This window comes from Mirounga leonina, unplaced genomic scaffold (genome assembly GCF_011800145.1).
Source record: "Mirounga leonina isolate KUSES-001 unplaced genomic scaffold, KU_Mleo_1.0 Mir_170, whole genome shotgun sequence".
Lineage (NCBI taxonomy): Eukaryota > Metazoa > Chordata > Mammalia > Carnivora > Phocidae > Mirounga > Mirounga leonina.
The window spans coordinates 11,598,106-11,624,208 of record NW_023270433.1 but is presented as its reverse complement, the minus strand read 5'-3'; the positions used below and the strand labels follow the sequence as shown (position 1 = coordinate 11,624,208).

General features: G+C 37.6%; 1 protein-coding gene across 3 annotated transcripts in view; it reads right to left on the bottom strand.

Annotated features, from left to right (window-relative positions):
- The window catches only part of STRBP (spermatid perinuclear RNA binding protein), a 134,175-nt gene that overhangs the window by 25,099 nt on the left and 82,973 nt on the right, over positions 1–26,103 (bottom strand). For all 3 annotated transcript variants that reach the window (XM_035015854.1, XM_035015855.1, XM_035015853.1), the window contains exons 5-12: positions 25,748–25,892; positions 18,344–18,435; positions 17,707–17,802; positions 16,460–16,571; positions 15,687–15,784; positions 15,362–15,473; positions 2,353–2,445; positions 1,499–1,698 (exon numbers count right to left, since the gene is read on the bottom strand). In XM_035015854.1, coding sequence (XP_034871745.1) covers positions 1,499–1,698; positions 2,353–2,445; positions 15,362–15,473; positions 15,687–15,784; positions 16,460–16,571; positions 17,707–17,802; positions 18,344–18,435; positions 25,748–25,892 — 948 coding nt within the window. The remainder of the gene's footprint in view (positions 1–1,498; positions 1,699–2,352; positions 2,446–15,361; positions 15,474–15,686; positions 15,785–16,459; positions 16,572–17,706; positions 17,803–18,343; positions 18,436–25,747; positions 25,893–26,103) is intronic.

Here is a 26,103-nt window from a genome sequence, read left to right as displayed (position 1 = left end):
TTAATAGTAATTATGAGAAGAAATAGCATCTAAATCCTGTCATATTACAAAATCTCCCACTGTTCTTACTCCCAAATTTTACTGAATTACAAGTTGGTATGAGGCCACTAGCTTACATTAAAGGCAATCATAACAAACAACCCACAAATTTTCACTGCATCACACACGATGTTTAAGGATGTCACTGCAATCCTTTTTTATGAAGACCCACTCAAGGAGAATGTCCATTTGATCTGTATACCAAAACAACTATGACTCTTATAATCACTGTCTTATGTCACTATGTCAACAGTTCTTATGTCACTATGAAGGGATATTTCATAAGCTTTTTGAGTCAGATTCTAGAGAACTGAGATCTTAATTTGTGACTCATTCTCAGCATACATTATGGGGCTAAGTTACTGAACCGTATTTTTAGCTTTATTCCTGGATTCATTTTTTCCCCTCATTCTTCATTTTTTCTGCCTCATTTTAAACTCACACTACTTCATCATACTTGAAGTACCCCTTTTGTAAACAAGACACAACATAAATGTTGTTTTATATGTTTACAGTTTAGTTATTATTTTCCTACATTGTGCTTATTACTACCTGCCTTAGAATTTATTCATTTGTATATTTGTTGTCTGTCTCCAATCCTTTCCACACTAGAATGCAGGCTCCAGGAGGCCAAGGGCTTTGTTTTGTTCACTGCTATATCCTTAGAATCTAGGACAACGTTCACATCTTTATTAATAATACTTACAAAATGGAATGATCATGAAAACAGACCAATTCTGTCTTATGCCATACTGTTACATAATAGAACTTTTCTTAAATTAAAATTGATCTTTAGTCTACACGATCTTTGACATTTTCACATTTGTCTACAAGAGGGCAAATGTACTCATGGAAAAATGCCAGGATTTAGGGACTTTCTACAAACCTACATGCATGTTTGGTTGGTTCGATCCTGGACCTTATTCCCTACGGAAATAATGTGAAATACAGAAAAGGCACCATATGCAGGAAGATAATAATTAAATTTATTTATGACCGGCAAAGTCTGCAAACAGCAAAATATTCAATGAATAGTAAAATGTCTAAACAAATAATAGTATATCCATATCATGTTAATCATTTGGTCATTAAAAATTATTTGTGAGGATTTTAATAACCTGAGAAAACATTGATGACATAGTAAATGAAAAAAAAATCAGAGGATAAATTACATACATTCTGTGAGCTCAACCTAAACAAACATACTATATATAAATATTAATGATCTGCCCCATATTTTTTATGTCTTTACTTTCCTCTGCATTTTCCAAATTTTATTTGGAATATATATATTATTTTATAATGAAAAAAGAAAAATTCTATAATCCAGAGGTGACAAAAATCTTTATGTAATTATCATTAAAATCTTTAAAAAGTCTGTTAATTTATTTTAGAAAAATAAGCACCTTATTTACAACATAAAATAACAAAGCCCTGCTAAATAAATGCAATACTGTACCTTCACTGCTACATGAAGTTTTGCTGTTTTCTTGGATGGCCCTGAGGCTTCATATGTTGTACCGTCCACATCTACAGACATTGTGAAGACTGGGGCGTGGACAGGGCCAGACTGAGACAAAAGCTTATATTGAAGCCCAGGTCTGATCTGATTTAGCCTCATTAGTGCATTCATAAGGTCTATTGCTTTACTATCCAGAACTGTTTAAAACAAAAACAAAAATAAAACAAAACAAAAAGAATGAGATCAGAAATTAAACTATTTTGTTTTTAATCTATGCATCTGTAGGTTCTGAGTGACCACTATAAATTCACCAGGCTTTAAAAAACAAGAATTTGAAAACACATACACAAATTAATTTCACTTCATAACTGTAAAATCACTTTAATTATACTAACACTAGTGTACAAGTGATGCGAATTATTATATCTATAACATCAATTTTAGTTTGTCAATACTAATATATCTGAAGCAATGAAGACTGAAAACAAAAGAAAGTTATCCAATCATCAATTTCTCAGGTAAGCTATATTCTTAAAACTCCAATTCAGGGCACCTGGGTGGCTCAGTTGGTTAAGCGACTGCCTTCGGCTCAGGTCATGATCCTGGAGTCCCGGGATCAAGTCCCGCATCGGGCTCCCTGCTCGGCAGGGAGTCTGCTTCTCCCTCTGACCTTCCCCTCTCTCATGCTCTCTATCTCATTCTCTCTCAAATGAATAAATAAAATCTTAAAAAAAAAAAAAAAACAACTCCAATTCAAATCAATCAAATTCTTCAATTTGTAATTTTTATTTTCCTGTCTGAGACTACAAATCTTTTCTAGTTCACATCTCTAGAAGAAAGATTTTATATACTTTTCCTTAAGTTTCGTTTCATCTTCTTATTGGGATCTTTATCATCCCCTAATCCATCTTCAAATGGCCTCTTCAGAGCTGAAGACCCAGCACCTAAAAAAATTATAAGAGATTCATTATCAGTCAAAACAATGTGTCTACTTACTCCACCAAATGTAGCTAATAATATACTCCACCATATGGGGGCGCCTGGGTGGCTCAGTCGTTAAGCGTCTGCCTTCAGCTCAGGTCCTGATCCCAGGGTCCCGGGATTGAGTCCCACATCGGGCTCCCTGCTCTGCAGGAAGCCTGCTTCTCCCTCTCCCACTCCCCCTGCTTGTGTTCCCTCTCTCACGCTCTCTGTCTGTCAAATAAATAAATAAAATATTTAAAAATATATATATATACTCCACCATATGTATCTAATATGTTCAGGAAGGAAAATCTTAGGAATGACAAAGACCATAGTACTTTCACTGATCAATTAAATTACCATATATATAATCTTATAATAGCAAAAATGTTTAAATGAATCTTTATGAAACATATTAATACTACCCCTTTATATCAATATTTATTTTCCTATTTATTTATATGTACTGATAAACATTTGCACAAATATCTTTGCATTTTTCTTTTTTTTTTTTAAGATTTTATTTATTTATTTGACAGAGAGAGAGAGATAGCAAGAGAGGGAACACAAACAGGGGGAGTGGGAGATGGAGAAGCAGGCTTCCCACTGAGCAAGGAGCCCAATATGAGTCTCAATCCCAGGACCCTGGGATCATGGCCTGAGCCGAAGGCAGACGCTTAACGACTGAGCCACCCAGGCACCCCATCTTTGCATTTTTCACACCTGTATGTACCTGAACAGGAAAAAGTCTAGAAAGATATATAACAAAATGTTAAAGGTAGTTATCTCTGGGGGAAGGATTTATTTTTATTTATGTCTTTTCAGATATGTCTATAATTTAACATTTATTATTTGTATAAATTTTTTGAGCGCATATATTAAAATCTTATGCTTTTGGAATTCTATTTCTCACACTACAAACCATTCTTTTGTCTGCCTACTCAAATCCTATTCAAGATTTTATTTACATTATCAAAATAATCTGGTACTGGCACAAAAATAAACACACAGATCAATGGAACAGAAAAGAAAACCCAGAAATAAACCCACACCTATATGGTCAATTAATCTTCAACAAAGCAGGAAAGAATATACAATGAGAAAAGAAGAGTCTCTTTAACAAATGGTGTTGGGAAAACTGAACAGCCACATACAAAAGAAATTGGACCACTTTCTTACACCATACATACAAATAAATTCAAAATGGATTAAAGAACTAAATGTGAGACCTTAAACCACAAAAATCCTAGAAGAGAACACAGGCAATAACCTCTTTGACATCAGCCATAGCAACTTTTTCCTAAATATGTCTCCTGAGGCAAGGGAAAGAAAAACAAAAATAAACTATTGGGACTATATTAAAATAAAAAGCTTTTGCACAGCAAAAGAAATAACAAAACTAAAAGGCAACCTATGGAATGGGAGAAGATATTTGCAAATGACATATCTGATAAAGGGTTAGTATCCAAAATATATAAAGAACTAACACAACTCAACACCCAAAAACCAAATAATCCAATTTAAAAATGGGCAGGGGTGCCTGATTAGCTCAGCTGGTGGAGCATGAGACTCGATCTCAGGGTTGTGAGTCCAAGCCCCATGTTGGGTGTAGAGATTACTTAAAAAAAAAAAAAAAAAAAAAAGGACAGAAGACATTTCTCCAAAGAAGACATACAGATGGCCAACAGACACATGAAAAGATGCTCCACATCACTCATCATCAGGGAAATGCAGATCAAAACCACAATGAGATACCACCACACACCTGTCAGTATGGCTAAAATCAAAAACACAACAAAAAGTTTTGGTGAGAATGTGGAGAGAAAGGAACCCTCTGCACCACTGGTGGGAATGCAAACTCATGCAGCCACTGTGGAAAACAGTATGGAGGTTCTTCAAAAAGTTATAGAACTACCCTACAATCCAGCAATCATGGTACTGGGTTACCCAAAGAATACAAAAACACTAATTCAAAGGGATACATGCACACTGATGTTTACAGCAGTTTGATTTACAACAGCCAAGATATGGAAGCGGCCCAAGTGCACATCAATAGATGAACAGATAAAGATGTGGTGTGTATGTGTGTGTGTGAATATAAATATGTATATCTCATTCTTTATTTTATATATATGTATCCTGCGTGTGTTTGTGTGTGTGTGTAATAGAATATTATTCAGTCATAAAAAAAAGAATGAAATCTTACCATTTGCAATGACATGGGTGGAGCCAGAAAGTATAATGCTAAGCAAAAAAGTCAGAGAAAGACAAATACCATATGATTTCACTCATATGTGGAATTTAAGAAACAAATGAGCAGAGGGAAAAAAGAGAGATTAAGAAAGAGAACAAACTGGGCGCCTGGGTGGCTCAGATGGTTAAGCGACTGCCTTCGGCTCAGGTCATGATCCCAGGGTCCTGGGATCAAGTCCTGCACTGGGCTCCCTGCTTGGCGGGGAGCCTGCTTCTCCCTCTCCCTCTGCCTGCCACTCCCCACCCCCACCCCCCGCTTGTGCTCTCTCTGTGTCAAATAAATAAAATATTAAAAAAAAAAAGAAAGAAAGAAAGAAAGAAAGAGATCAACTGATGGTTACCAGAAGGGGGAGGGGTGAGGGGTTGAGTAAATATATGATGGGGACCAAGGAGTGCACCTGTCATGATGAGCACCAGGTAATGTATGGAACTGTTGAATCATTATATTTTATACCTAAAACTAATATAACACTGTACATTAATTGGAATTAAAATAAAAACTTTTAAAAAAAGATCTTATTTACAGTTCATCTTCTTCAACTTTCCTCTCATCTCAACTTTCTAAAATAATTTCTATGTTATTAGAAACCAGGTGTCACATGTAGAATTGTGCCATTGCCTACTTCAAATATAGAGATCTTGTATTTCCCCTAAACTCGATGAACATCAAAGATACTTTCTCCTTGTCTTGTATCTTATAAACTATCTAGCATAAGACTTATAAAGGATATATAATGGTTATGGAACAAAAACTAACTGTACTGATTATCAATCAATTTCTTGAATAAAGCAGCTAGCTAATAACATTGTCAGGTATAAGGGAGGAACTTGGCTGTCCAAGTTAAAAACAATCAGGGAAAAGCTCATCGATATGTGTAAGGACTCTAAAGAACTCTGTGTCTTCAACTTAAAAGTTCGTTGTTGGGTTTTTCCAAAAGGAAAGTTATATGCAACAGATTCATTCCACAAGATTTCTAGATACTTCTAGTGAAACTCTGTAATAATACTGAGATTAACTATATATTCTCTGATCATCAAGATTTACTGTCCCTTGTGGTAAACACTGCCTTCAGCATTTGCTTGAGTCAATACTTACCACTCAGGTCAATCAATCTTGATGCTCTCTTCAACAAAAACAATATTTGCTTTTATCTGCTTAGTATCATATTTCATTTGCATTACATAAAACTGAGTGTGCCAGTCTCCCAGAATGGAGTTCTTACAAGATAAAAGTTAAAAAGGAATGATGTCTATTCAATCACTCTCCCACTCATTAAGTTACATTAAAAGCTGCTTCCTGATTGCCTGGAAATCACAAGCTGGCTTAAACACACAGATCTATTTTCCAATCCTGCAGCTACATAAAGAGAGTTCCATGGATTAAGCTTCATTCTACCATCCCAGCCACAGGGTTGTAAAATCTGGTGTTAATCATAATAGTAATGTGAGAAAAAAAAAAAAAAAAAAAAAAGGCTTGCTTTACAAAAAGCAAGTAGTTTTCAATCTCTATAATATCTAGAAATGAGAAGTGATCATTTGAGAGGCAACAGTTTTGAATAATATGAGTTTACCATATGCTTGGCACTGTGCTTAATACCTTAACTGTAAACGTCTTCACTTAAATGTATTAACTTATTCAATCCTCACAAGCACCTATGAAGCCTATACTTTTATCATAATTTTTTAAATTTTATTATGTTATGTGAGTCACCATTCATTACATCATTAGTTTTTGATTACTTTTATCATAATTTCATTCTTATATTCATTCAACAATAAATATTGAGTTTTTTCTTTCCTTTTTTTTTTTTTTTTTTTAAAGAGAGAGAGCGAGGGGCACCTGGGTGGCTCAGTCGTTAAGCGTCTGCCTTCAGCTCAGGTCATGATCCCAGGGTCCTGGGATCGAGCCCCGCATCGGGCTCCCTGCTCCGCGGGAAGCCTGCTTCTCCCTCTCCCACTCCCCCTGCTTGTGTTCCTGCTCTCGCTATCTCTCTCTCTGTCAAATAAATAAATAAAATCTTTTAAAAAAAGAGAGAGAGAGCGGGGAGGAGGAGGAGAGGGAGAGAGAGAGAGAGAGAGAATCTTAAGCAGGCTCCACTCCCAGTGCTGAGCCAATGAGGGGCTTGATCTCATGACCCTGAAGATCATGACCTGAGCTGAAATCAAGAGTCAGACACCCAACTGACTGAGCCACCCAGATGCCCCTAATTGAGCAGGACAATTTTAGGGGCTGGACATGTAACAGAACAAAACAATGTCTCAAAGAGTTTATGCATAGTGGTGGAAACTAATTATATATCATAAGATGGTCAGCAAAATGGGAGAAAAATAAGAGGCTTGAGGGGGTGGAGGTGTTGCTATTTTATATGTGGTGCTCATCAGCAGGGTCAGAGAGATATCACAGATAAGGTGACCCTCTGATGAAGACCTGATGAAAATAACAGAGTGAGCCATTCAGAGATTTGGGGAAGAACCCCAGGCAGAGAAAACAGCAAATACAAAGGTCTTAAGATAGGAATATGCTAAGAAACACCACAAAGGCCTGAGTGGTTGGAGTAGCCTAAACAAGAAGGGGATGATTACAGAAGATGAGGAGGGGCAGTAACTGTCAACCCTAGCTGCCACCAATTCACCAGAGGAACTTTCACAAAATACTTAAGTTCCACTATTCAGTATGAGAAATAAATTCAAAAAGCCTTCCTCAGAAAAGCAACTAGAAAAGCTGGAGAAAAGGTAGAAAAAATATCTATTCCTGGACACTAAAGAACTGTGGAGTCAAGATACGGGAGATAATGGAAACCCTGCACTAGAGGCCATACTTCCCCTAGGTGCATCTTCCAAATCCAAGAGAAGCCACTGAGAACTGGACAGAGTAACTTTTAGCAGGCACTCAGGACTCAGGGGTCAAAAACTGAAGCTCAAAAAAAAAACACTGAAGTTCACCAAGCAAAGAAGGCCTGTTGAATCCCCCACACTGGGGGCTGGGCCTCTGCAATGTCATACACTAGAAGTAAATAAAGTAGAAATAGTCTGGATCTCACATGAACTTGAGCCCATCTTAATCCTTGATTGCATTCAAATGATCCAGGATCACCAATTCCACTAACCATTGCCCAGAAACAAATGTAAATCCTCCAAGATATCATTACCCTAGGTTTTTAACTCTCTACAACTGTTCATTTAAAGTGTCCAGCACTCATAACTAAGTACATGAGAAGACAAGATAATGTGATCAAAAATCAAGGGACGGATCAGACAACAGAAACAGACCCAAAAGGACCCAAATGATTGACCTTTCAAAAACGCACTTTATTAAAAAGAATGATCAGAATGTTAAAAAAAAAAAAAAAAGACAACAAGAAGAATTTCTGGCAGAAAATCTGAAACTTTAAAAAGTTTCTCTTTTTTTTCGGAGTATGAGTCATTTACAAAAACCACGTACGGGGCCATAAAATAAGTCTCAAGAAATATCAAAGGACAGAAATTATAAAAAGTATGTTCTCAGATCACAGAATAAGCAAGAACTCATATAAAATAAAGAGATAACTAGAAAATCCTCATTTGTCTGGAAATAAAGCGATGACATCTAAATGGCTCATATGTCAAAGAGCTGATAACAAGGGAAAACAAAAAATAGTTTTAACTAAGCAAGAATGAAAATACTCATGTCAAAAGAGTGTAGGGATGCCTGGATGGCTCAGTCGGTTGGGCGTCTGCCTTCGGCTCAGGTCATGATCTCAGGGTCCTGGGATGGAGCCCCACGTTGAGCCCCACATTGGGCTCCATGCTCAGCGGGGAGTCTGCTTCTCCCTCTCCCTCTGTGCTCTCTCTCGCTCTCTCTGAAGTAAATAATCTTAAAAAAAGAGAGAGAGAGAGCGTAACACAGGGTGCCTGGGTAGTTCAATCGGTTAAGCATCCAACTCTTAATTTCAGCTCAGGTCAAGATCTCAGGATCTTGAGATCAAGCCCTGCATCTGCTCTAGGCTCAGTGGGGAGTCTGCTTGAGATTCTCTCTCTCCCTCTCCCTTTGCCCCTCCCCCTACACTCACACACGCTCTAAAATAAATAAATCTTAAAAAAAAGTGTAATACACATAAATCCGGGCTTAACATGGAAAATTTATAGCCTTAGTAGTATATATAATAAGAGACCAAAGGAATCTATTAATAATGTATCCAGCTATCTCAAAAAGTTAAAAAAAAAACCCAAAAAACAAAAAACAAAACCCAGCAAATAAAACCCAAAGAAGGTAGTGAGGAAAAACAAAGAGCACAGGTCAATGAAATAGAATATAAGCATATACCAGAAGATGATCAACAAAGCCAAAGTTGATTTTTTTTAAAGACCGATTTATTTATTTTATACAGGTGCAAGCAGAGGGAGGCGCAGAGGGAGAGGGAGAGAATCTCAAGCAGACACCCTGCTGAGCACAGAGCCCGACTGGGGCTTGATCTCACAACGTGGAGATCATGACCTGAGCCCAAACCAAGAGTCAGATGCTCAACCGACTGAGCCACCCAGGAGCCCCCAAAGCTGATTTTTTTGAAAAGACTCATAAAACTGATAAACCTCTAATGAGAGTGATCAGGGAAAAAAGGAGGTATAAAATGTACACAAGAGCACATCACTACAGATACTGCAGACAATAAAAAAATAAGATTTTTTTTTTAAGATTTTATTTATTCATTTGAGACACAGAGATACAGAAAGAGAGCATGAGCAGGGGCGGACGGAGGCAGAGGGAGAGGGAGAGGGAGAAGCAGGCTCCCTGCTGAGCCAGTAGCCGGATGTGGGACTCGATCCCAGGACCCTGGAATCATCACCTGAGCCAAAGGCAGACGCTTAACCATCTGAGCCACCCAGGCGCCTCCCCAAAAATAAAATCTTATAAACTATTTTTAAATTTGGGTAAAATGAACAAATTCCTAGAAAAACACAATTTACCAAAACTCTGGTAAGAAGATAACAGCCCTTTCCCTATTAAGGAAATTAGATCCATAATTTAAAACCTTCCCACAAAGAAAACCACATGCCCAAAAAAGGCTTTGCTGATAAATTCTTCCAAACATTTAAGGAAGAAATAACATCAATTTTATACAAATTCTTCCAAGGAAAAGAAAAAGAAGGGACACTTCCCAGCTCACTTTGTAAGGCCAGCATAACCTTAGAGCCAAAACTTGACAAAACATAACAACAAAGGAAAACTGCTGGCCAATCTAACAAACAAAAATTTGTGTTTTTGTGAACTGTTCACAAAAACCTACACAAGGATCATTTGTAGCAGTTTTATTTGTAATAGCCCGAAACTGGAAGCAAACAATTGATGTCCTACAACAGGTCCATGGTTAAACGAACTCTGGCTAATCCATGCCATAGACTACTACTCAAGAGTAAAAAGGAAGGAACTACAGACACACACAACAACCTGGACGGACCACAAGGGAATTATGCTGGGGGAGGGAGACACTCTCAAAAGATCACATGTGGTATAACTCCATTTATATAAAATCCTTGAAATAATAAAATCAAAGAGATTGAGAAAAATGCATGGTCTCCAGGGCTTGGGGATAGCTGAATGGAGAGGAGTAGGTGTGGCTACAAAGGGGCAAAATGAGAGAGATCTTGGTGGTAGTGAAATAGTTCTGCAACTTGATTATGACGCTGGTTATACAAATCTACACATGTGATAAAAATGGCATAAAATGTATCAATATCAATTTCTTGGTTTTGATAGTGTACTATAGTTATGTAAGATGTAACCTGGGAGAAACTGGGTGAAGGGAACATGGGACCTCTCTGTATTATCTCTGCAACTTCCTGTGAATCTGTAATTATTTCCAGGTAAGAAGAAAGAAAAAAAATAGAACTGCAGCTTTGCTGAGAACAGACAACAGGGGCAATGGCAGAAGTAGGAAGACCAGACAGGAAAGACAATTGCAATAATCCGGGTGAGAGGCGATGACAGTGTAGGCCAGGATGACAGCAGTGAAGGAGCTAAAGAAATAGCTAAATTCTGGACATATTCTGGAAAGTAGAATAGACAGGGTGTGCCGGTGGTCTGGATCAAAGTGAAAGAGAAGATTCAAAGGGTGAAGGTGTCTGACCTGAGCACATAGACAGAGTTTCCAATGACTGGGACAGGGATAACTATGGAAAGAGCAGACCAGAGGCAGGGTTAAGGACAGGAATTTGGATTTAGACATTTGAGGTTTGAGATGTCTCTTAGACATCCATGTAGAGGCACTGAAGAGGCCTCTGGATATCTGGGTCTGCAGTCAGAGGCTGGTGGCTAGGACTGGTAGTAGAGATATGTATATTTCATGACAAGGGACTAAATGAGGTCACCTAAAGAGTGGGTGTAAATAAAGATAAATAGTCTGAGGATTGCACCCTGGGACACTCAAATATTCAGAAATCAGGAAGATGGGGAAAAGCCAACAAAGCTGAGGAGAGGGCTGTGTGGCTAGAAGAAACAAGAAAAAGTAATGACCTAGAAGTCAAATGAAAAGTAGTATTTCATGTCAGAAAAAGTGTGTGACAATGACAAATGCTGCTGAGGATACAGGGCACCAAGAACTTTTTACACACTGCTGGTCAAAGTATAAACTGATATATATAACTATTTACTAGATCATATGCTAGCCTACACTAAATCCTGGATATACACCCCAGGAGCCACATATAAAAATGCTCATAACAATATTGCAGGTGGATGCCAAAAAATGAAAAGACTCCAAGTGTCCTGCAAAAGTAGATGGATAAGCTGTAGTACATTCATAATGGATACTATGTAGCTACTAAAATGAACAAACATTAGCTATATGCAGCAACATGAATGTATCCCAAACAATGCTGGAGAGAAAGAAGCCAATCACAGAAGATTAAACTTAGTTTGATTCCCTTTCTATAAAATTCTAGGCAATATCACATTGTTTAGGAAAGCATACTCAGGTGGAAAAGCTATAAAGAAAATCAAGGAAATGATTATCAGAAAGTCAGGAATGGTTAGTAGTTCATGGGGCAGGGAGGTGATATGGAGAGATAAACAGATAATTTCTGAGAAGCTAACAATGTTTCTTAAGGATGGTGACTGCATGTAATTTTTTAATCATTATTTTCTCAATGATACGTTTTATACTTTTCTGTATACATACTATAACAAAATTTGGGAGAAAAAAAAGTGTCCATCTGCATCAAATGTGGCTAGTCGGCTAAGATGAGGACTGAAAACTAACTGCTGAGGGCAGTAACATGAAAGTCACAACAAAGACTTTGGTAGAGTGGTGAGGAAGAAAGCCTGATTAGAGTAAGTTCTTTTAAAAGTGAAGAAAAGGAGAAAGAATAGGCCACTCTTTCCAAAAGTACTGCTTATAAAGGGGAGGAGAGAATGGGACTCTGTTGGAGGGAACTGCAGAATTGGGGGCGGGGGGGAGAGTTTGGTTTCATCTTTCAATTTTTTTTTTAAGATTTTATTTATTTATTTGAGGTAGGGGGAGAGAGCACAAGCCAGGGGAGGGAGAGGGAGAAGCAGACTGCTGCTGAGCAGAGAGCCCAATGCAGGGCTCAATCCCAGGACCCTGAGATCATAACCTGAGCTGAAAGCAGATGCTTAACCAACTGAGCCACCCAGGCGCCCCTGGTTTCATCATTCAAATGGGAGGCATTACAGCAAGTTTTTATGGTGATGAGAATGATCCAGTAGGAAGGGAGGAGTTGATGCTGGTGAGAAAAGAGAGAACTGCTGGAATAATGTCCACTTGTAGACAAGTAGAAAGATTGGTCTTAAGAGCCTGGATAGTCTATCACAGTCAAGGGAGTTTATCCAAATACATGAATCCTTTGAGCAAACAAGATCATCAGATGAGAGTGAAGTGTTAGAAGAGGAAGTATGAAATGAGAAAAGGTGTAAAACAGTTATCTACAAGAACTGGAGAACTCTAGAACTTACAGAAGGATTGCTAGACAACACGAAGGGTCATTTACACCTGAGACCTAAAGGGAAAAGTCAAGATGATTGTATTTTTCCTCCAACGATGTTCAACAGCCTGGTCTAGGTGCAGAATTGGATTTTCCCAGAGTTAGAATTGTGCCAGAAACAGAGGATCGAGGAAGTGAAGGCATGTGCTAGGGAATGATGATGATGATGGACCATGGAATACAATCAGAGAAGGGACAGAAGAGAGAACATGGAGAAGGTGAGAGACTATGAAAAGGTAACAGAATCAGTGGTGAGGCTCAAGAACTGGAGTAAGGGTAATAGAGAATGATGACAAGAGGCAGTTAGAAGTGGGATTCTTAAAAATAAGATTATGGAGAGGGTAGAGTTACTCAAGGCAGGTCTAGGGTACGTTCACAGTATGGGTAACTGAGGTAGGATAGAAGACAAAATATTTGTGGAAGAAGAAACGAAGGAATTAAGAAGTCAAAAGTTTGGGGAAAAAAATCATCTGAGTGCATAATGAAATCACCAAGAATTACAAGAATAAAGTTTAAATGCCAATGTCAGGAAGCTAGGTGCTAAAAACATGAAGATATGAGGAAGAATGCCAAAGGGTCTGGAGACAATGGCCATGGTCCCCTCCTCCTATAGCTAAGGCACAGATGGGTAAGTGACTTGCCCAGCTCATGCAGCCAGTAACTGATAGTGCTTGAATGGAAACACTGACAGTCTGGTTCTTTTTTAAGCTATAAATTGACAGATCAACAGTTCCCTAACTTAAACAACAACAACAACAAAAAACCTAAGCCACACTACAGTAGATATACTTTTTCTTCTAGTGAAAGAAAATATAAAAAAACCAAAAGAGCTGCTATGAATTCAATGATTCAAACAAATTTTTTCTATACTAATCACAAGAATCTCTATAAATATTTGAAAATTTTATTCAATCCACAGACAGTGCTTAATGTCACATGGCTATGTGAATCCTTTTCAAAAAATCTTTGCCCCCTGCCCCCAAAATCTTTGCTGCTGTGTGAGCACCCTCTGGAATAAGGTGGCTTTCATTCCACAAATACTTATTGAGCATCAGTTTTTAAGCTATATAGTAGGATCTGGAGAATTCCTTATCCCTGAGAAGTTAGGCAGTGATTCTCAAATTTTTATTTTATTTTAAAGATTTTATTTATTTGACAGAGAGAGACAGCGAGAGAGGGAACACAAGCAGGAGGAGTGGGAGAGGGAGAAGCAGGCTTCCCACTGAGCAGGGAGCCTGATGCGGGGCTCGACCCCAGGACCCTGGGATCATGACCCGAGCCAAAGGCAGACGCCCAACAACTGAGCCATCCAGGTGCCCCTATTTTATTTTTTATTTTTTAAAGATTTTATTTACTTGAGAGAGAGAGAGAGTATGAGCAGGGAGAATGGCAGAGGGAGAAGGAGAAGCAGGCTCCCCACTCAGCAGGGGAGCCCGACACGAGGCTCGATCCCAGGGTCCTAGAATCATGACCTGAGCTGAAGGCAGACGCTCAACCGACTGTGCCACCCAGGCACCCCTTAAATTTTTAATCTCAGGACCACTTTATCCTCTTAAAAAATTACTGAACACTCAAAGAGCTTTGTTTTTTGGGTAATATCAATATTTATCATATTAGAAATTAAAACAATTTTAATATAGGATTACACAAAAAAACATTCCATTAGCCAGAGTGATAATGCTATCACATGTCACATGCAGCCTCTGGAAAACTGTACACTCATGAGACAAAGAATGGAAAAGACAAAAAAAAAAAAAAAAAAAAGCCTTAGTATTATTATGAAATAGTTTTGGTTTTGTGGACTCCCTGAAAAGTCTGTTAACCCACTGGAATTCTGTCGTCTAAATAAATAGATTGAGCCATCGCACTATTTTTATCATATAAAAATTATTAGAATAATATCCATTGTGGGAGATGGGCTGAGTCCCAGGTGAAGAATAACTTATGTTAAACATCCCACTTTCTAGCATAACAGGAGATAAGGGAAGGGGGGAAAACATGTACTGTGCACAATGAGGTGAGTAAGTGATTCACATCGGAGTATGTGCTGTAATCCAGACACTGAGTTAGGCATTTTAATCTGACATCAGCCAATAAAGTGGGGGTTATATCCCCACAGAGGGAGATGAACCCATTGCTCAAGGCCTAAAGCTAGTAAGTAGTGGAGCTTTGACTGGAACCAACCGAGGTCATACTGACCCCAAAGCCTGTGCTCTGTCTGTTGAAACTGTGAGTTCAGACAGACTAGGTCAAATGCAATAGTTCTGAATTTTCCAGTATGCTTTTCTCCTCCTCTAGATCTCTTTCTTAGTTACATAATATTTCCAAGCATGACAAAGATCTAACTGGTCAGTGACTATGATAACATCTATTCTCAGCTTACGGCTCATCTTTTCCCCTTCGACCACCAGTTCTCAAAGTGTGGTCTCTAAATCTGTTCAGTAAACTGGATAGATTGGAATCTGGCCAATGTAGCTAAGTGAGTTTGTCACTACTAAGAATAAACGGTAGTAAGCTGATGTTACCGATGAGAGAGAGGAGAAGAAAGTCAGGAAGAAAAGCAATACACAACTTGGATTAACAATAAAGTTCGCTCCACTCTAACAAGAGATGCAGTCCGTGACCATTTCCACCACTGCCCACGTCCACCCCCAATAAAACACTCACCTTCTTTATCAGTAACTGACCAGGAATATTTCTGAAAAGGCTTACTAGATGGAAGGGGGTCCATCTCCAGCACTTTATAAATCTGGCCAAAGGCTGATAGTCTGAGTGCATGCTAAAGAACAAAAGATTTATTTATTCAAATTTCAATGGCCATTCATAAAGCCTTTAGTACAAGTAACTAAAAAGACATTCATTAAATGTTATGCTTATGATGGCAAAAGTCCCTAATAACAGACAAGAAAAAAAGTGTTTAAATGGAATGATTCAGAAAATGAAGATATGATCTTTCTCTAAAGAGATCATTGTGACATGTCCCATCTTTTACCTGTGCGCTGTGGGTAATATCTTCTTTTTGCTGGATGGTCATATAGCTGAGAGCATCTGTTGGGTCTCGCTCACAAGGATCATGTAGACCAGGACCCCCTTTGGCAAAGGCAAAAGAAAAACACAAGCACCACTCAGAACTGAGTTTAGAATTCCATGAACTAACACAAAAGAGAGAAAAGAATGGAGAGAAAAAGAAAAACAAAAACAAAAACTGAGGAACTAGGTTAAAAGTCTGCTCAATTAAATGGAATAAAAAGGACTCTCTCATTTTCAATATGTTAACACTTAAATGTCCTTATTTTACTGGAAGTCACTTGCGTATCTAAGGACAAAATTGGGTCTTACTCTGAGAATTTAGAAACAGCATGATGAACCATCCCAGATCTTTAAAGGGATTACGTATGTAAAATAAGACCAAATTTAATTTTTCCAAATTAAACACCAGACTGCAAACAGAATGAACTTCATACATTTTAACCAAACATCTACATTTTCAAATTCAGAGCTCTAGGTAAAGCAAATTCATAGCAGACACAATATCTTATTAGTACCTTTTATGTTAGTACATATAAAACATAAATTACAGTTATTGAAAGAGAGAGTTTTATAGCACTTTTCCAACATTCAAACATTCTAGTTGCTAACATTCCAAGCAAAACAACACCTACGCATCATTTTCCTGTGCAGAGGACAAATTTAGCACATATTCAGAAAAATAAACTAAAATGAAATGTTTCTGATTCTTCTGCCTCCAGAGTTTGAAACCCTTACCAGGAAGTAGTATTCCAGATGCCAAACACTCCATTACTCGTCTCAAGGCCTCCCCAGCGCCCAAAGGTCTATTACAAGTACCTATAGACTTTTCACATATAAGCTCTAGTGGCTAGAAGATATTAAATTACAAATTAGTACATGCACCAAGTGTTAAAAGGATTCCAGTTAAATGTGAGCTGACATTTCTAACTACAATGGAGGCCAAAAAGGTGAAAGTCAACTTAATATTTAGGGCCCAATTAAACTTTTCCTGCTTGATTATCAACTTTTATCCCAGCCAGAGTTTTTAAATCAATCATTTTTGAGGTAACATATTCAGAAGACATTTTGTTACAAAAACTTTGTTTTTGGTTACCCTGAAAGGATCACTTAAGAAACTGTGGTCACCTAGTTGATTTAACAAGGATTTAACAAGCTTTCGTCTACGTTAGTAATAGCTAATTAACTAATCAATGTTCAAAACCAGCCCACCTATCTCCTACTTAACCTAGGAAGCACTCAAACCACCTACAACTTCACTTCAGACAGCCTGTCCCAAGTACTACAATTAGAATAAACGAAAGACCAAATCTCCATAGTTAATAAACTAAATAAACTAAAACCTCATGTACTATATCAAAGTAATAATTGTTAGATTAATCTAAAATGACCCTTACAGCTTTATTTGTTTTATAACGTTCTTCACTGTGGTCTTGACTGGGCCAAGCATAATAATTTCCAAATGAAATAAGTTTTGCAATATACATTATAAACGACGTCCAAAACTGTGTCAAGTGTACTATTTGCCCGACTTTACTTACTAAAACAAACATATCAAAGTGTCTACACTCAAAGATAAAGAAAAAGAGGATATGGGAGCCATATACAGGCATATCAGGTAATTTTTATTTTAAATGGAAGTAGCCCTGAAAGAGAAATGTGCCAGTTAAGGAGGCTTTCACGGGCAGTAGGTGAATAGTAATCAACCATCAGTACAGAGTAAAGTGCAAGAAGACAGTCACTTCTAACAGGTATAGAACCTTTTTGTCAGAAAAATATCTCAGGCTCTGTAATATGAATATGATGAGGTAGAAGAGACAGGTTATATGTATAAAAAAAGTATATAAAAAGATATACAGTTTTTTTCTAGAGAATAGATAATGCACACCTAACTCAGAATGTAGCCATTTTACAGTAACAAGTAATTTCTACAGGATTTCCTCTGACTATGGCTACAGAACTTGCTTTTAACCATAAGTACTTACCCATCCTTTTAATGGTGCCCATGTGGGAACTCTGTTGCACAAATCACGCAGAATGCGGAGGACAATTACACATGATTTTAATCCGTTTGCCCTTGCCTAAAACAAACAAAATGATTCCAATACCCCTGTTGAAATCCAGTCTTCATTTTAAGCACACGGATCATGGATAGGTTCTTTAAAGTGAATACTAATTAGCCACTCATTCATTAGTTGTCAAGCAAACCAAAAAATTAAGTTATTAAAAGCAGTAAAAATGTAGTTTAGAAAGACAAATTTTAAAGTAAAGGAAGCATATTACTAAAATAGCTTTCATAGCCTCATGGCAATCCCATTCTGGGCAACCATCTATCTATCTTATCTTCCAGCTTTTCTCATCCCTGTTTGTATTTTATAAGCCATCATCTGAAATTCAGAGTACTAAGACAAAAAAGATTATATGATAATTAAACATCATTAACTGTTGCAGAAGCTATACTCTGCACCTTACCTAAATTAACTCATATACTCCTACAATAACTCTATAAGATAGAAAGCACCCCCATTTTATACATTATGTGCACAGAAACCATTAAGTGGCAGGTGTTCCAAATGAAGCCTGCACAAGGTTACAGTAACAATAAAATAATAAAAAGCCAACCTGAAACCATTTGGCATGTCGAAGAGACGCCAAGGCGTTCAGGCATTTCTGCCTGTCCAATAAGTCCGGAGGATCTTTCAACGCAACCTTTTCTAATAGGAAAATGGGATAAAGAAAGACAGATACAATTTGACCAAGGGTTTCCTGTCAAATTACCAAACAATAAAAATAAAAAGAAGAGCAGCATCTGAGTGAACTAATAAGACTCCCAGAAGATTTTACGATTTGGCTTTGTTTTTGTTGCTTTCTTCTTAAATTACGTGCACGATGATTACTTCAGTAAACAGTCATCAGAGCCGTTCTGTGCACAGGTACAAGAGGAGTACAAAAGCATTTATTCAGTAAACAAATACGTGACCGATGCTACATACAATCTGGGATCTTATTAAGCATGTGTATAACATTACAGGGGCACAAAATAGGTACATAGCACTTTTGCCTTTGGCAGGGCACAGAGAGCACAAATCTGGGACCAGGAGCAACAACGATTTTCCTTTACAGAAGAATTGCTGATCAGTTCTTGAGGGAAACTGGGGCTCTTTTATGTAAATAATTTGGGATTTACTAAGAATACACTGAATATAATTTTTTTTACACCTAAATAAACTCATCCAGCAAGATAACCCTTAATAGAAACTTTGCTCCACTGATGAGAACTCTTCAAGCAGCACCTTAAATTCTCTCATTATTTCTTTTCTAAAACAAAATTATTAGAACTACAAAAATGAAGTACATTGGAACATTTCAAGTTTTATCTACCTTAAAAAGGGGGGGGGGCAGCAAAGAATACTATCTAATTACAGTTATCTGACTTGCCTCTACATTTTAAAGTTGGATTAGATGGTCCAGAGCAGCAAAAGAACTCAAACACGAGATTAATGATAAATATCCATATCTGAGAAGATGTCACAGGATTCTAAATCCACGTTCGGATCGCCAAATTTATATCTCCTCTAAACTCCTAGGAAGTAGGTTTTTAAGCAATATTTGGTGCAATATTTATAATGCATAACATACAAATACTTCCTGAGGAATAATTCTTTGTCTAATCCATTTAAGTCAGATTCACCATTCTCTTGTAAGAACTCTTAGATATAGGAGAGTCCACCCAACACTTCTTCCTAGTATAATCCTAACAGTCACAGAAAGTAGTATGTTTGTGTGGGCCAAGTGATACATTGTAAATATTTTTAAATGGGAGACAAGATCACTGATACCTTTTGGATTCCTCAGCTATAAGATTCTATTAAGGCAACTACACTGTAATATTCTAATTGACAGAATGCCATTAACTAAAACCAAAGGCATAATGCCCAACAGAAAACAAATCTATGAAAGAACAAACTGTGGCTCTCTATTGGCTGTTAACGCTCTAAAGGCTGAAGTGCTACACACTTATTTTCTGACCAGGTGAGCTCTACAGCAGATATTTGCATTGGTTCACATTAACCTCTGCCCACAAATTCAAAACACAGGGTCTCATTTCATTGCCCCTTTTTACTCATAAAATGGGAAGCCTCAAAAAAACAAACAAACTATCAATGTAATTTATAAACATAGATATACTATGAATATGTAGCCATATCCTATGGGTATTTACTTCACAGATGATTTAGTTCCTAGATTTGCTTAATTCTGTCTCTTTCTAATAACATAAAACATAAATTAACTCATTTTAATGTTTTTATATCAAAATGCTCAACTGTGGTCAATACAAGCATCTGTGTAAAGCTCATGTACCAGATAAAACAAACTACTATAAATGAATGATTAGAATCTCTTAAAAGTTAGACATGACAAAGGTTGACTGACTGCTAAGTAATGTAATCTCAAGAAAAAACATGGAATGTACTTATTTTTTAAGACTTTAATCTTCAAGTTAAAAGTAAGGCAAGCTAAGTTTTATTCGATCATCTTAATAGGAGTGTTGGAAAAGTGGGCAACGGAAGACAGGTGTGAGTCAGAGGAAGTTTGCATAGGAAAAGACAAGGCAAACCAAAGCTCTGAGCTTTCTGGCACTTTTGCCCAGTGGTCACAGTTGGTAAATAACATCTTATACTCATTGCAACACAGATATTTTTAAAGGGGGACAACAGCAAAAATATTTAGATAAATTCTTTCATCCCCAAGGTCAGATTTTAATCACAAACTCTTATTAAAAAAAAAAATAGACATCATCTTGTTACAGACAGTCAACATTTGGAGGCAGTAGATTTTGCTAAAAAAGAGATGAAAGGCACAGGCAGTGAACAGAAAGAAGGCTTGCACTGGACTCCCTTTACATCACCACCAGAATGGCCATGTTTCTTCATGCTCTCATAGTCAAAAAAGTCCAAAGATCCAGAATGTTTCAATATTTGTGAGGTGGGAAACAGCAGAGGAAATGTAATAAACTCATCTCATTTTATCTTCTTCAAAGTGTCTTATTTTAAAACAATATAAATTCATACCGCATTGCAGTGCTACTTATAAGCCCTGCTTTTGCCTATTTGCTTTATATAAAAATAACAGTTTTATGGAGCACCTGGTGGAAAAACAATGCTACTTCTCATAGTAAAACCTCAGACTTAACATTTCTGTATGAACTTTAACACAGGTGTTTCAATTTTGTTGGAGAAGCAAAACTTTTCTGATAAAAAGACATCTGGAGTCTTTAAATTAGAAACGATGGAACTGTGAGCCATTTCATTTTCCTATGGTGACCAGTAAAACAGATGAGAAACAGCAGAGGGGATGGGCTTGGGGAGTGACAAAAATGCCAAAAGCAAAGAAAAACAGCTTTTAAAAATTTATTGCTCAGTAACCTGGCATCAGGGCATGAAGGCACATAAAACGTTCTGAACAATGGAAGCACTGGAAGACAAGTCTACTATGCCTAACTTTGCTTATTTGGTTAGAGGTTAGATCAGTGACCAGAAACACACCGTACTGCAGGAAATGTTGGTCAGTTTCTCTCAATCCCTTTACACGTAAGCTAGCTCTCTGTTAACAAAACACTAGCCTGGAGATGGGGTGGGGAAAAGCCAGAACATGACTGTGTTAAATCAAAGTTATTTGTGAGGAACCTGGGCCCTTCAAAGGTAAAATAACTGAGCGGGGTTATCAGAAAGGCCTCCTTGACAATCTGGATGTAGTTGAGCTACTGAATTCATGCTGACAGAATTTTCTAGTTAGCCTGAAGATACCTGGCAGCCCCTTCTCTCAATTCCTCGAAGCTTTGTGAAGAGCAGATACTAGGCACCAAGCCACTGTCCATGCAAAACATCAGGCCACAAAAATGTGGACAGGTAAATGTAGCACTAAGGTAGAACAGAGAGCACTGTTTTCCTAATTTATGGTAGAAACATCACTCGATATGACTTTTCTTCAATGCTTCAGTAGGCAGCCGGCCATTGGAAAGATAATGGCTAAAGATTTGCACTGGATAGTGTGGGTCTAGCAGCTGGGGAAGGCAGGAAAATAAAGCCTACTGCATCGTTACAATCCCAGTTGTGATCTCCGGACTAATGCCTTCTGTTTAGCAGGCCTCATGCTAGTAAACTGCCAAGACGCAGCAGAAGTTCATACTGGCACCAAGACGTGAAAAGGGACTTTTGGGCAGCTTCTCTGTTGTGAACCCCTAAAAGTCTACCCCAATACTGAGGACAGAGGTTCATCTTAGCCTAAGCCAGAAGAGTTGCTATGGGTTCCCTATCCACCTGGTTTTGAACTACACTGTAAATATAATAAATAGCTAACTTACCACCCTCACAGCAAATACACTTCTTAAAATCACAAGCACCAAAAGAAGATGAGACCCTGTAAGGCTGAGAATAACTACATCAGCTAAGAGGCTCCAGCACTCATCCTAGAGAGTAATGGGAGCCGACAGCACACTGGACTTAGAGTGGAAGGAGCTGGGTAAAACCCGAGTGTTCCCTCATTTATCAAACAAGGCAGTTACCTACCTCACAGGGCTGTTGTGAAGGTTAAATCATATATGAGAAAATGCTTCTAACACAGTAAGTTATAACACTTTAACCCAGCTGAATCATCAATATGCATGGCTTGAATATCAAGATGCCCATTGTTAATGCTTCTTACACACCACACAGTCCTATTTAATCAGGTCATGTGCTGGCTCCAAAATTCATTTAACGGATTTTTTTGGCGGGGGGGTGGGGGGCACAGCACACCTATAGTGTATTAGGTACCGTTCTCGGCACCAGGGATAAAGGACATGGGTAGGGAAAAATACACCCACCCCTTGAAGAATCAAAAGCTATGTAACAAATCAGCTCATTTTAAGCACTGCAGCAAAAACAGTAGTATACTGGTTCTAATACTACACTTCAGTGGATCTTTAAGAGTTTACCTGTGTTTAGGTTCAGTTCCTCAGATCTATCAAGTACACGTTATTCTCACTGTGAACTGAATTTCAGGCAGTTTGCATATGTGAGTCTGCACTGGGCGTCCTTTTAGTATAAGCTGAATAAGTGTAACTACCACTATTGAGCAAATACTTTGTGTAGGTATCGTAGAAGTCACATTACATAAACTCTGTCATTTGACCTCAACTTTCTCAAGCGTTTCTTATCCACAGTTTAAAATGAAGAAACCTGTCCAAGATCACACAGCAAGAGTACCTAATGGAGTTAAGAATCGAACACCTAACTGCCAGGCACTAAGTGCTTCTTCTCCTGCACCTTCTTTAGCAGGAAGTATACAGTGATGGGGAATGGTTATTCTACAGGGCCTTCAAGTAAAGGGTTAGAATATGGCAAGAAGACTGACAGCATGGGAGGAATCTTACCTGTGAAAGAGTAAGCAATACCAAAGAGATTCACTATATACTCTGGCCACTGAAAAATTTAAGTAGCGATCTGAATGAATAGTTAGACCTACTTCTGCAGAGACAACCCGAAGGAGTTAAGCGTGATGTTCTCACCTGCCCCAGTCCTCTGGTTCTCCCTGCTTGCAACCACGCTTTTTTCCCTTTTTTAGATTTTACCCAAATATGCAGCAAGCGAAGAGAGGGAGGAGAAAGATGTGAGTGTATACGTACTGTGAAAAGTTGGTTTGTTTTGTGGGGAGGCGAGCTGTTGAGATTCTATAGGAAAATGTCTCCTCAAAGAGAGTTACAATGCATATTTTTTTAAAGATTGAGAAAGAAAAGGAGTAGAGATTTTGAAAAGGGGGCTATCTCCCAGTCTTAGAAATTCCTGGAACCCAAATGAATCCTGTACTTTCACCCCATGCAGCATCAAGGTGGGAGGAGTTGTCTGGTAGGAGGAAACAAGTCCTATAGAATCATAAGCCCAGGTCTCAAATGCTCAGTCATGTTGGATCCTAAAAGCTGCTCAGGAATACGCAAAACTGCAGTGCAGATCAAGAAGCATTTTGAAAAAGCCCAGGTTAGACAAAATGCACAAATTGTTAGAGATAACAGTGACTCAACAGGGCTGAGAGGTGAAGGACGATATTTGCAAAACAAATCTTTCCGCCATTCAAAAAGAGAGGAAGTAATATGTTTTACACATTAGCTCCAGGCAGATTCTTTCACCTTATCTGATCCCACACAATATTGTTAATATCAGCTGATAAGACTCAGCTCAAAAAGAGGTCTTGGGATCCTCTAGTAACCCAAACACCTTGAACAGAGACTATTCTACAGTAACTAGTTTTCTAATAAGGGTGCAGTACAGTAAAAATCTGTTTCCAGCTTCTGTGAACAGAAATTAAAGTTACAGAGGCAACAGACCAAGCTTAACGGTATCACAGAAAACTATTACCTAATCCCACGTAAGTATACAAAACCACCGGGAAAAAAGAAGCCTGATGTTCTTGTTAATTTTTTCAAAGAAGTAACAGAAGAGATGCCTACAGCTACAAGCAGATGTAGAATTAATCTGGTCTTTGGTGATTTCAGTCTTTTTTTTCATCTCTCTAAACTCAAATAATTAATAATACCTATAATTATAACTATCCTTAGAAGTGGTTGGCTTACACTAGAGGGTCAAGTAGAACACAGCTTACCAGAAGTAAGAGAATTATCTTGACACTTCAGAAATCATTTTATAGTTCTACAGTTAATGGTGAACTGTAAAGCTGTTAAAAAAATTAAGCTGCTTAGGATTGGTTCTTCAGAGGTATTAGAGATACTATATATACACAGCAAAAAAAAAAAAAAAGTACTGGCATAAACCCAATTACAGATTGGATGCACTTTAATTTTAAAACTTGAGTCATAATGTGTCTACTTTATATCTGTTGGGCATGGTATAGCTGATTTTAGTTATTCCAAAAAAACTTTTTTTTTAAAGGAGTATATCACTTTTACAGAGATTCTATGAGACATGTCTGCCAAAACTCGAAATTTCTCAATCCTAACATCACTAATGTGTCTTTTACTACACCTTTATCATCAATTTGACATTAATTAAGAAACTGACCAGTATTTCTTACTGCACTGGTATTTCAGGTAGGGGAGTAAGTAATGGGACTTGTTGAATGTCTAGTGATGAAAAAACAGCAATCCTAAGGGAGTCCCCACTGGCCCAGATAAGCAACACTGCCTACAAATTGTCATGACAGAGAAGGGCCAGTTGGTCAAAGGTCTGACACAGGACAAATATCACATGGCAAGTGTTTCTAGGGATAGGAATGAGAGGCAGAAACAAGCTAACTTGACAGGATAAAAACATCAGATAAAGAAGTCCAGCTCCATCATTCCTTCTCAAAGCTGAATACAGATTTCTTACTCTACTTTTATGAGGATGACACTGCCATACAAGAATTCTTTTTAACTTCAGAAGAAGGTTAGTTTAAAGCATTAATTCCCACATATATCATATGCGAAATGTTAACAGGATCACAAACCTCCTAGAAAAAAGTTTACTAAAGATTAATTTTTAGAAAACAATCCCCCAGTTTATATCTCTTACATTATAAAACATATTTACACATGGACAATTAGGTAAAGCATAAATCTTACAAGGTTGTAACAGTTATTAGAAGTCAAGAGCAATGTACAAATGAGTAACTTGAAACAATGAGTAAATTTGAAAACAGTATTGTTCTGGACCACATTTAATCCTAAAATCAGACCTAAAAGCCAAACTACATAGAATAGCTTGGCTGATACCAATAACAATGTAATAATAGACAAAATAAAACAGAACACCATAATAGTATAAAAATTAAAGCAGAGTTAAGACCAACATGATAATCAACAGGTTTCTGAATTAACATATATTTCAAATGTATACATATTTGCAAAATACGGCAATCGTGTATAAATAAAGCTTTTTAAAATACTACGAGTGGCATAAAACAAATGAAGACAGTTATTTCTTAAAACCATTAAGCATACTTAACAGCATTCAAGAGAGGTCTTATGCAAAACAAAAATATATACATGTGTACCTCCATCCTTCTTCTCCAATTCGTCCCTAATTAGAGGGGAAGTAAGTATCACCTTCAAAGTTAGCGTGGGCTCTTTTGTATTCCGAATTATAATAGAAGCCTCATCTACGCATTGTTCCACTTGGTATTTCTCTTCTGTGAGTTTCTGAAAGTCACAAAGATTTCAAAAACACCTAATTAATTAGATTAAATTCTCAAAAAATGAATGACTGCCCCTTAGTTTTCAAATGTTATTAACTATTAGTAATACTGGGCTGAAAGAGTAAAGTCTTTAACTAGTTCTTCAGTTTAATTCTCTCTCCTCCCAACTTACCACAACAAATCTTCATTCTCCACACCTCAAAATGCAACCACGT